At 44.5% G+C, this 12,103-nt stretch overlaps 1 protein-coding gene across 9 annotated transcripts in view; it reads left to right on the forward strand.

The window, feature by feature from the left end:
- Mrtfb (myocardin related transcription factor B) overlaps positions 1-12,103 on the forward strand; it is a 172,178-nt gene that overhangs the window by 135,755 nt on the left and 24,320 nt on the right. For all 9 annotated transcript variants that reach the window (XM_075942067.1, XM_075942070.1, XM_075942064.1 and 6 more), the window contains one exon: positions 3,244-3,381. In XM_075942067.1, the coding sequence (XP_075798182.1) occupies positions 3,244-3,381 (138 nt within the window). The remainder of the gene's footprint in view (positions 1-3,243; positions 3,382-12,103) is intronic.

Consider the following 12,103-nt stretch of genomic DNA (forward strand, 5'->3'; position numbering starts at 1 on the left):
TTTAAGTGGATTTAGTCCATCACGTCTGGGCGCCAAAATGAAGGCGTAAGTCACAAACAATGCCACACCAATTTGGGATTATGATTAATAGGGTGGTATTTATTTAAAGGGGAAAAAACTTACAGATCACTGTCCCAGGCAACAGCCCTCTACGCAACCAGGAAGGGAGTCTAGTTGCCGGTGGAGCAGGAAGTGAAGAGAGAGAGAAGGGGAAGTGGCCGCTTTTTTAAAGGGAGAGAGACCACGCCCCAATGGGCTGGTATCTCAGCAGCTATAGGCTGGAGGAGCGGGAGGACCTCCCGCAACAGTGTGGAAACTGTGATAATTACACAGTATTCAAAGAACAGTCACAGTTTGAACTTACTTGCATGTTGCCATCTTCAGCAAGAACTCTTCTGCATCCTGAATTAAAAGCATGCTTATTAGAGATTGAAAAACTACAGCATAAGAAAGTACGACCTTTCCAGAAGGCCGCTCTTGAGCCTTTGTGTGCAGACAGTAGGCTGCAGGGGAGGCAGCCAGAGCCTGCATCATGAACTTTTCCTATAGCAACTTCTTGTAAAAGAAATGTTAGTTTTAAGGTTAAAAGCCTCGTTTTCTAACTTATTTTCAAAATACCCAGTATTTACATTTTCCTTTGAATGTATGTGAAAGCCAGAACTTGATGCCAAGTGTTGTGTATGTTCATGTGAGTGTGTGCACTCGTATGTATGCATGTGCCTGAGTGTATGTGTCTAGGGACTAACTTTAGGATTCTTCCTTAGTCACTGTTCTTATTTTAAGACAGGATCTCTTACTGAGCTGCAGCTCACCATTTGGCAAGGTGGTTAGCCAAGGAGCTCCAGGGGTCCTCCTGTCTCTGTCTCCCCAGTGCTGGGATTACAGGTGCTTTCTGTCACACTTTGCATCTCTTGCATGGGTGCTAGGGTTCCAAACTTAGGTCCTCATGTTTTCTTTGATAGTGTTAGGATGAAAGTGAGGATACTAGCAATTATGAGCCCTGCATCCTGTGGTGGGAACAGTTGGATGGGAAGTCAAGTCTGCAGCTTCTGTTTCTTCTTCTTCTTTAGAGAAATAATTCTGCATCGTTGGATTCACAGAGGGAATGCAGGTCTTGGTGTCATGATGCTTCCCTCGTATTCTTTCTAAGGTGATGCCATATTAACTGTGGAGCAGAGGAAGTGCCCTTTGTGACTTGGATATTTTAAACCCTTTTAGAAGAACCCTGGCATCCGGCCTCTTTTGGAGAGTTTGCCCAGTTGGAGCCATTTGTTGAGGATATTTTGGTTTGGGCCCCTCAAGACACGTAAGAAACCTGTCAGCTCCTAGAGGACTCCAGATCTCTTCTTTCAGCTTGTTTATCTGCCCCTTAGGTACAGGAGAGTTGCTGTATTTCAATGGTCTTATGGTTCTTCTGGATAGCAGTCACGTTGAAGTGGGGATAATAAGAAGACAGCATCTGTATTAGAGGCTGGAAGAGGCACAGCCTAGGAGTGCAGGCAAAGAGATGTCCTCACAAGCGGCCCCCAGCTGCTACATCTGTACTTCTGGATAGCGGCATGCTCGGGGCTATCATGACAGCTCACCAGATGGAATGCTTTTGTGAGGAGATAATGTACAATTCAAAATTCAAGCACTACATTCTACTTCATATACCAGTTATACAAGCGTCAAAGATTATACTCCCTGTGAGACCACCCAGAGGTATCTCCATCCCTGCAGTATGCCAGGTAGAGGACCACTGATCACAGAAGGCCATGTCCCATAAGGAAGAGCCACTTTTCACTTGAAGCATGAACGTTGGCTGGCCACAAGTTTCTCAGAGAGCCAGACATCTCCAGAGTCTGAAACAGGCTGGATGAAATGAAGCTCCCAGCTGTCTTCACAGTCTCCTACATTGTCTTCGTGTAATACTCTGATGGTGAAATGAGTAGCAGGCGCCTGTCTCAAAGACAGGGACTGGACTTGTACGATCGCACACGCACTCACACAGTCACAGCTGAGTTTGAGAATGTGACTTTGCTGGGGGAAGCCACAAGAACACCATCAATTAGACATTTATTGAGTTTATACACCAGGCTTCATATTTCTTTTTACTAATAACACTCCAGGTTTTTAGGTTTTTATCTTAGGAAGAGAAATGCAGTTTGTTACTTTAAAAACTTCCACAGGAGGACTGAAGGGGGTGGGGTGTCTTTTCTGAAGAAAAACCATTTTCCCTGAAGAAAAAAAAACCAAAAAGCTGATAATAAGGAAGCAGAAGTGAGAACATAGCATTGCCTTAGGTGACGGACATGCCACATACTTAGAATGGGGTACTGGCGAGAAGCAATAAGATCTCGTGGCTGCTTCTACCCCCACCCCAGCTCCATGCTGGTGCTCACTGGCTCTGGAAAGGGCAAAGGCCCTGGAAGAGAAGCTCCTTATGCACAGGGATAGTTTCTGCCAACACATTCTTCAGCTTCTCTTTTAAAAGACACGGGGCTGTGGTCAATTAGCATTGGTTTGGAGACAGAATTGTGAGGTGTGCAGTACATTGAAGGCCCTTGGGGATGACATGGTCTTCCCCATGCTCTGAAAGTCCAAACCCTACATGTGGATGAGCCAGGATTAGCACAACCTACCAAAAAATGTTTAGAAATGCTATGTATTGTTTTGATTGCTTTTGTAAGTTGGTTTTTTTTTGTTGTTATTATTGTTGTTTTACTTTATTTTTGCCAAAAATAAGGATAGTTCTGAGTTCACTTGTTAGAGGAGTGGGGGACAACACATGCAGCCACATCAGTCCACGCTTGCGTAGTTCCAGCTGCCCTGCTGTAGAGACGAAGCTGATAACCTACTGCATGGAGAACAAGCCTGTAATTCCCTCTGGACCTCAGGCACAATACTGTGTTTTTCTTTGTTTTGATTTTAGACTTATTTTTATATTTATAAGTTTTTATACATTTTTAATGAAAATAGAATTGCATCACTAGCCCCTCCCTTTGCTCTCTCCAGCCCCTCCCATGACTCTCCCCCACTCTCAGGTTGATAGACTCTTTTTCTTTATCCTTACTGCATATATGTATATGCATATGTATGTGTGTGCAAATATAGAAATACAGCCTCTGAGTCTTTTGCATGAATGTGGTTGGGGCTGACCAGTAAGGATGCTGTTTGTACAATGAGGTCATTCCCTTGCAGTTCCAGTCCTCCTCCAGTTACTGATCTCATGGCCATGTCTCTCTCTGCCTTTCCCACCAGTTTACCTCCGTGTCCCCAGCAGTTCCTGAATTCTTGAAAACCCCTCTAACTGCGGACCAGCCTCCCACGAGGTCTACAGCTCCCATCCTCCCCACGAACACTGTGTCCTCAGCGAAGCCTGGCCCGGCACTGGTAAAGGTAGGTGCTCAGCACAGCACTGCAGGGCTCCACTCCACAGGGACTGTGCTCACAGACAGGCATGTCTTGAGCTCCCAGGGTCAGCACGTGACCTTTCTGAAGTAAGCGCTGGCTCTGCAGCATCACAAGAGCATCTTCATGGCAGCCAGCTCTGGACTGGATGCACAAGAGAAGCTGTGGCATGCGGAGGAGAGTGTGTGCGGTTCAGAGACTCCAGAGAGGCCTTGTGTTTGAGTCCTTTCAGCCAAGCAGCTCGGCATGATCTCAGCTATGCCTCTGGCTCCTGGCACTGTTCCCCAAAGTGTGCTTGGTTGAAATTATTCAGTTAGAATAAATCCCAAGGAAGAAGAAAAAACTTAAATATGCAGTATATTTTTAAAGTTCTTAAAATCCTATTTATAAATTCTAAATAAAATGATGGGAAAAAGCAATAAGGAATAGTTTAACCATCTCATTTGTGACTTTTCCTAAAACTGGAAACTAAACTGAACTAAATAGGGCATTTATGTTAGCTAACCTCTTATCACCTTGCAGAGGAGACTGACCCTCAAATAAGTTAGGAAGTGGCGTGGTTACTTACAAATACTTTTAAAATCCCCAGTTTGGGGATTCCTTTGCTGATGCAATAAGCCAAATCAAGCCAAATTAATAAGACAGATTTAATAAACAGAGAAAAGCAACTCTCCGGGTAACTTTCAAAAAGGCAGGAGAGAAATCCCATGGCAGGTCTAGGACCAGGTCTTAAACACCCTGTAGGCATGGTCTTGAGCAGCTCCAGGGAAGGAACTGACCCTTGGTGGGCTTTCTGAGGGGTGGAGTCTGGGGTGGGAAGAGTGGGGCCAGGTTCCCAGTCAAACATCTGGGCAGGGTTTGGAATGGGGGAGTGAGACCGAAGTAGAGATTACCAACATCCTAACCCTTTTGGATATATATGGATGCCAGTTCAAGTCTGGCTACTTCTGTTGATGTTGACAAGGGACAAGTGGGGAGGGTGGAGTTGATGGGTTCATGCTCAGTGGGGATGTGGGTAAAGAAGCATTTGGTTTGCCCTCATCCTGGAGACCTCAGGCATCTGTTCCTTGGGGAGGCAGAAAAGGCAGGTTGCTAGAAGAAAAACCAAATTATCACTGGCTTCATGAACGGGGCCATGGGAAGACTGATGGCTGCCAGAAGGGTTGCAGTGGACATGTGCGCTGATAGCACAAAAGAGACCAGGGTGAGGGAGCAGACACGGAGCAGGGGAGCCCTGCACTGGACATCTCGGAGAACCAGGTCCCAGTTGCTGGATAGGTGCCCACTTGAGCCAAGAGAGGTGGTACCAGCACTGTGTCTCAGGAGCTGGGGGAAGGCATGGCTTGCCAAATCAAGGGATGGTATGTTCTGGGAATACCTGAGCCATCAGTTCTGCTGTTTCCCTGGAGCTGGGGATACCTCTCTCTATCCGTCCTATAAAGGTCAACAAGCAAGAATTAGGAGATAACGAAACTTTTTATGAGTGGGCATGTGGGTGAGGTCAAACTGCCAGTCCACACCCGGCTGGCGTCCTCAGAACTGGTGCAGGGACTGTCCTATCTGGAGGGCTCTCTGTGGGTTGGAGTTGGCATGCGTCAGGCGGGAGTGAAACTTGTCTTGACAAAGCAGGGAAATCAATTCCCCAGGAACCTGCAGGCATCTGTAAAACATCTGGAACAGAGTTACATCTTAGTGTCATAGCAAAAGGCTATGGCTGTGGATTAAAAAATATGAACATTTTTCCTAGGGTCTAGTTTTAGCCCCGTAAAACACACCTTTAAGTCTATCCCTTTAGAAGACAACAAGAGGAAATTTACTGAACAGAAGAGGTTGAGTGAGTGAAGGAGGAGGAGGGGCAGCTGAGGAGCAAGGGAAGATAGAGGTGAACACGCCTGCAGGCTTCCATACCCTCTTTAATGCTAACTGGTCTCTAAAACCTGTGACCAGTAAAATCCACAGAAATTTAATGGCTCCTGAAAACTGTTTGTAGTCAGTGCTCTTTTAGCTCGTCAGAACTGCCTTTATCCATGCCAAGATTCTGAGTCTCCAAAGTTACATCTGAAACCTGTTTGTCCTACACCGTGAAGCCTGTGAACAAGGTCCACCTATCAGTACCTTTAACAGGAGACTGAACTAATGAGCTACCAAGTGGTTGTAGCCTTGGGGGTCAGGGGAAAGCTGTTAAACTGGTAACTCTATTGGTACCCTAGTCATCAAACATCACTGGATCTAAAAAGGATAAATTTAAGCAGAAGGGAGACAGCTTTCCAGCTACCTCAAGTCTCTCCATGGCTATCAAGGTCTGACAGACTTTTCTATGAAGTAGGAATTTGAGGAGACTGGCCTACCTTGTCTTGGCAAAGCAGGACAATCAATTCCCCACTGTTCTGCCCATCCACAGTCTGGACAGGGTCTTAGCAGCAGTTAAGGTGCAAGGCAGTTTGTTGCTCAATGATTGGCATTGCCATGTTTAAAGCAAGGTGCAGATGGAGGTTTTTCTGTGGCCATCCAGCTTCCTTGGAGGAGATAAAGGATGCTGCTAGGAGCTGGTGTCTCTATCATGAGAAGGTTTTTGGGGTTTTTTTTTTGTTTTTTTTTTTAATTAAAATGCCGTATTCTCAGATCTCTGAAGCATTGGAGAATCAGAAACAAAATCTGGCTGCCAGAAAGGTAAACTAGCATTATTTTAAATCCTATCTTCTCATAAACCATGTTTTTAGGACAGGACAGGAATTATCATACGGAAATGTATCTTAACCTAAAATAACTTGAAGACCTAATGTCTCCTGGTGAACCCATTCCATGCAGTAAGATGGCAGAGAAGTCATATGACCTCCCTAATCTCTGTCCTTAGTCAAAATGGTGAGTGCCCACATGTTATTTTCCAGGGCAGTTCCAAACTGGAATGAACAGTTTTGTTTCGTTTTGTTTGGGGGAGGGCTGTGATGTCCCAACCAGTGGGACACGAATGGGCATCCCTGATAAACCTGGAGGAGGAAGAGGAATGGAAGGGACAAGAGACATGAGATAACGGCAAAATCTGGCTTTCTGATCAAGCTGCCAACTTTATTACTCCTCAGGAGCTGTTATATATAGCAAACAGGTAAGGGGAGGGGAGGGTGTCAGGTCTGAAGACTTCTCTGGCTGAGAGAAAGAGATAATAACTTACAAAGGAAATGCTAATTGCTCTTAACTTGTGAACTTAAGATGGCTATAAACAAAATACAGGTCTTTGCTTCCAGCATTCTGGGTTTTTTTTTTTGTTTATTTGTTTGGTTTTTGTCTTTTTGAGAAAGGTTTCTCTGTAGTTTTTGGAGCTTGTCCTGGGACTAGCTCTTGTAGACCAGACTGGCCTCTGTCTCCCGAGTGCTGGGATTAAAGGTGTTCACCACCACCACACCACCATCCGGCTGGAGTTAAAATTTTTTTTTTTTTTTTTTTGGTTTTTCGAGACTGGGTTTCTCTGTAGCTTTGGTGCCTGTCCTAGAACTAGCTCTTGTAGACCAGGCTGGCCTTGAACTCCCAGAGATCCGCCTGCCTCTGCCTCCCGAGTGCTGGGATTAAAGGTGTGCGCCACCACCGCCCGGCTGGAGTTACAAATTTTAAGTTAACTTTCGTTACAGATTTTTTTTAACCATACATATTTTTCTAAGTTGTTTTTTTATATATATAACAAGGTAGAACAGCATAAAATAACTTTCTCTGTCATCATATCAGATTCAGCAAAGCCCAGAGGCAAATTTTAAGCTCGGGCAGCTAGTTGTAATAACAGCTGAGCTATATAACTAAGACACACAGAACACACAAACCCTGACATCCAGGACCAGTTAAAAACAAGCGTGTGGCCACACCATTCACACATTTCCACCTGTACATGCAAAATAAACAGTACTCTTGAACAGAAAGACAAGACTTTTCCTTGGAAACCAACCTAAAAATCCTAAAGTAAGAGTTTATAGTATAAAGCAGCACAGGATGATTCCTGGCCGAAAGGCGACAGCCATCAAGTAAGGGCAGAGGAGGAGGCACTGCAGAGAAAATCGAAAAATGTGTAGTGGTGGGAGCGGCGGGGCTGCGTCCCCAGCACCCCGGCCGCCTGCTAGCTTATGCCCCGAAATAACAACACACAAACTGTATTCTTTTAAACACTGCTTGGCCCATTATATCTAGCCTCTTCTCGGCTAATTCTCGCACCTGGACTAGCCCATTTCTAATAAAGTGTGTAGCACTGAGGTGCGCTTACCGGGAAGATTCTAGCCTACATCCATCCTGGGCCGGAGCTTGATCGTGTCTGCCCCAGAGAGCAGAGTTATCACGTCTGCCCGGGAGAGGGGAGCATGGCGTCTCTGAGCTCACTTCCTCTTCCTCCCAGCATTCTGTTCTGTTTCTCCACCCACCTATGTTCTAACCAATAAAATGGGCCAAGGCAGTTTCTTTATTTTTTAACCAATGACCTTCCTCCATCATTTCCCCTTTTTCTGTTTAAACAAAAAAAAAGGAAGGCTTTAACTTTAACATAGCAAAATTACATATAACAAAACGGTTATCAAGTAAAAATTACAATATTTACATCTATTTTATCTTTATCATAACTAAGGAAAACTATAACTATCACTAACTATTCTTCAACTCCATCAAAGACTCCAGAAAGATACAATATTACCTAAGCAAACAAGAAATAAGCAACTTTCAAACTCTAGAAATGACAGAGACATCTTGCTGCCTGGACAGTCACCCAAAGTTTCTCTGTACCGTTGGGGCATCCATCTTCGGCCTCCAGGCCCATGGTATCCAGCAGACATTTCCATGAAGCAGGAAAATTCAAAGTCAGTTCAGTCACTATCTGCTGTGTCCTGCAGAATGTCTCGCAGACTCTTTCATGAATCAGGAACCCCGAAAGATCATCTCACCTTTAGGCAAGTTCAGTAGTCCTCTCTCTGCGGGTTCTCTGTGTCCAGTTTATGCAATAGTCCAGGCAAGAGCAGTTTCTTGCCCAAATGGCTATCAAACTCCATAAGGATCCTCTTAATGCCCATCTTCTTCTTGAAGTAGATTGGTGCTGTCAGGAGCAGACGTGTCTCATTATCATGAAAAGCCCTAAATTATTAAAACATTTAAAATGCCATATTCTATAATCTTTGAAAGATATAAAGAATGCCTATCTAAAATATATCTATGTACATCTAGAAAATCTTAACTAACATGACTACAAACTTGACTATTATGATTATCTATTAACAACCTATATACATTACATTTTTACATAAACTACACAATCACAATACCTTAATCAAGAGCAGAAATACATATACATATAACAAAATTGACCTTAAATTTATATCACTAAAGCAAAATCCATATCAATGCAAATTATTCATACCTATATCATATCCCCCTTTAAATGTAAAAGTACATTTATAAGCAATATTTGGGAACATGGGCGCAGTTTTTTCTCTCCAAACTGCTTCCTGCTGAATAGGGGCACTGTTAATCAGGTCTTTTAGGGTATAACCTGTGTGCTAGATTTAGAATCATCTCAGTCAGCAGTTGAGTGAAGTGATTTTTTGAAGGTGTTCACAGCAACCCTTCAGGAGGGCGTGGTCCATCATACCATATTGGGATAGAAGCAATACACAGGGAATCATCCTCTGTTAAAACAAAATAAGAAACTCCTTTCCAAAGCATCACGTCCTTAGATCCAAATTTCAAAGTCAAGGCATTTTCAAAATATCTATGTTGGATTAGTTCAGCGGCATTTATAAACAAATATCTTTTAGCAGCTGTTGCTCCTTCCTCAGCATTCAAACAATTCAAAGAGAGCATAACAGCATACAGTATCAAGATTCTCTGTGTGTTTTCCATCTTTGTGTGCTTTATTTTAACCTGTATTTTGTTTGTTTTTACTTTTATTTTTTTGCTTTTTGAGACAGGTTCTCTGTATCTTTGACCTGGAATAACTCTGTGGACCAGGCTGTCCTTGAACTCTCAGAGATCTGCCTATCTCTGCCTCCCAGGCATTGGGATTAAAGGTGTATGCTACTACACCTTGAACTCACAGAGATCTGTTTGTCTCTGCCTTCTAGGCACTGGGATTAAAGGCGTGTGCTACCACACCTTGAAGTCACAGAGGTCAATCTCCCTCTGCCTCCCAAGTGTTGGGATTAAAGGTGTGTACTACCACACCCAACTACCCTCTTTCTTCCTTTTTTTTTTCTTTTAAGAACTTTTAACTTTTAGCTTGCATATATTTTTAACACACTATAGACCATTTAGAAATTTTCTTTGTCTTTGAATCCCTCTTTACTGTATATCTCTCTTTTTCTGACCACACGAGTCTTTAATTTACCAAGCAATATCAGTAGGACTAAAGCTGTGGCTTTGACGGCTAGATGTAGCCCATTCCTTAGCTTTCCAGCCTCATGGTGGAGGTATCGGCTGTAGCCGCGTTTACTGCCACGACTCTATGGCATTTCAAGGTCCTTGCCAGCAAACAAGCTACAACACTCAAATGCTCTCTCTGTAGCTGACCTCCTGCCTCAAAGAGTCAGAGTTTGCCCTGGCAGGATGGCCCAGAAAGCCGGCATTTTAAAACAGCACAACATTTTCCTGCTACAGCTGAAAACAGACAAGCATGCAGTCAGTTTTCCAATACCATTTAAGTGTTTCATGGCAGGACCTCTTAATGAGCTGCAGGGTTTTGCAGCTAAAGCTGAGTCAGGAAGCCTCTCTTAGATGAGAGCGCTTGCTTGCCTCTAGCAAGCAGAGTAGACCCGAGAAATTGTTGATACCAAGAAAACATGCTTTACTCTTTCCCAAGCTTTCTCGGGCTTTCAGTGGATTCAGTTGTCCACACGTCTGGGCGCCAAAAATGAGAGTCGCAGCGCAGGCTGCCCAAAGAGCAAAGAGAGCCCAGCTGAGCTGGAGCAGCAGTTGAGGATTTGGAAAGAGATTGTTAGGAGAGGAAGGTGTACAAACAAACGGAACATGGAAATGCGAGGGGCAGGAGCACAGCGTTTGTAAACTGGATGAGACGCATGATGTGCACAACCCCGATTCAGACAGATTTCATAAGGAACATAGCAAGTGTGTCTGGGATCGAACTTGGACCCAGAAGTATCCATTCACAAGCCTTTTTCTGGAGACCAGAGGCAATGGCTAAATGTCCCTCAAGATAGCCTGGGACCAAACTGTGGGGGGTTGGGGTACCCCTGTGCAGCATATCTCCCACACAGAGGAACTCCAAGGGACAGGGGCTGTCCCCACTGAATGGGCCAGAGTTGCTTGGCAGGCAATCCAGAGGCCAGAAGAGGTCCTGGACCTCTTATAGGCATTTTGGTTTGGGAATGAGTAGCTTACCAAGCAGTCATCAAGGTGATGTAGGAGGGAGAGTAACTTTCCCATTTGTTCTCGGTAAAGACTCAACTCTACCTGGGTTCAAGACCAAGTTAAGCATTTTGAAAATCCCGTTTGGAGGTTCCCCTGCTGATGTAATAAGTCAAATCAAACTAAATTAATAAATTAATAAGACCAGATTTAATAAACAGAGCAGAGCAACTCCCAGATGACTCTCGGAAAGGCAGGAGAGAAATTCCGTGGCAGGGTCGAGAGACTAGGTTTAAAATACCCTGTAGGTGTGGTCTCCAGCAGCTCCAGGGGAAGAGCTGGCCCTTGGTGGGCTTTCTGAGGGTTGGGGTCTGGAATGGGGGAGTGAGAGCAGAGCAGAGATTCCCAGCAGTCCTCCAGCCTGTTTCTACTCTGAAGGTTGCACCAGCACTCAGCTATAAGGAAAAGGCGCTGTTCAGATGAGCATTGTCTTCTCTCAACCAAGACTGTCTGAGGCAGTGGAACTCTGACTTCAGAACATCTTTCCCAGAATAGCACCAGAAGCAGAAATGTCAACAAAGTCTCCTCCTCCACATCCATCCCACCAGTATCTACCCCACATCCTTAAATGGCCCAGAAGGCTGCTTCCTAGTATCTTTTAGGGATGGTTTTTGACTCTAGGGGAGGAAGTACCAGTGACGAATGTACAGTCCCAGGAAAGGAAGAGGGAGAGATGCACCAAAGGCTCCTGTGGAAGAGGCACAGGCTCCAGCACCCTTCACATTGTACAGATTCTTCCTTGGACATGCTGAAACTAGCTAACCAACTGGTTATTAACTGGACTGTTACTGCGGTGGTATATAATAGCTCAGTAGGCTGAAAGGCAAGTTACAGCCTTGCTAGTTTTCCTGGGGTACAAGCTTCCACCACAGCCACCAGCTCCAAGTGTAGAGTTGGGAAAAGATGCACATGGAGCTCTTGTGAGTCAGTCAGAGCAGCTGTCCCCATGTGTTGTGTGTGTCATTGGCATAAAAGTCTGCTGTGGAACCACTCTTTGATGGCAAGAAGCGTCCGTGCGTTCCTAAGCACCTTTTCCGTGAGCGTCCACGGGACCCTCCCTGTTGTACTTACACTGACAGGCATTCACATAGGAAGGGTGTGCCTAAGAGCATTAGCAGCCTCGGTGTCTGCTCTCCATTCTTTTGGTAGGGGGACAACCTATCATTTTCTTATTCTTTGGTCATGAGAAAGAAGTTATATATGTAGTTTATTCAAAGATCTGTTCGGTTATCTGTCACTAAAGCAGCCTAGGAATGATGTCTTGTTTTCTCTAGGTTTTTTATTATTATTCTTTATTTTTAGACATATTTTATTTTGTTTAGTTGAG

Source organism: Microtus pennsylvanicus, chromosome 11, assembly GCF_037038515.1.
Source record: "Microtus pennsylvanicus isolate mMicPen1 chromosome 11, mMicPen1.hap1, whole genome shotgun sequence".
Classification (NCBI taxonomy): domain Eukaryota; kingdom Metazoa; phylum Chordata; class Mammalia; order Rodentia; family Cricetidae; genus Microtus; species Microtus pennsylvanicus.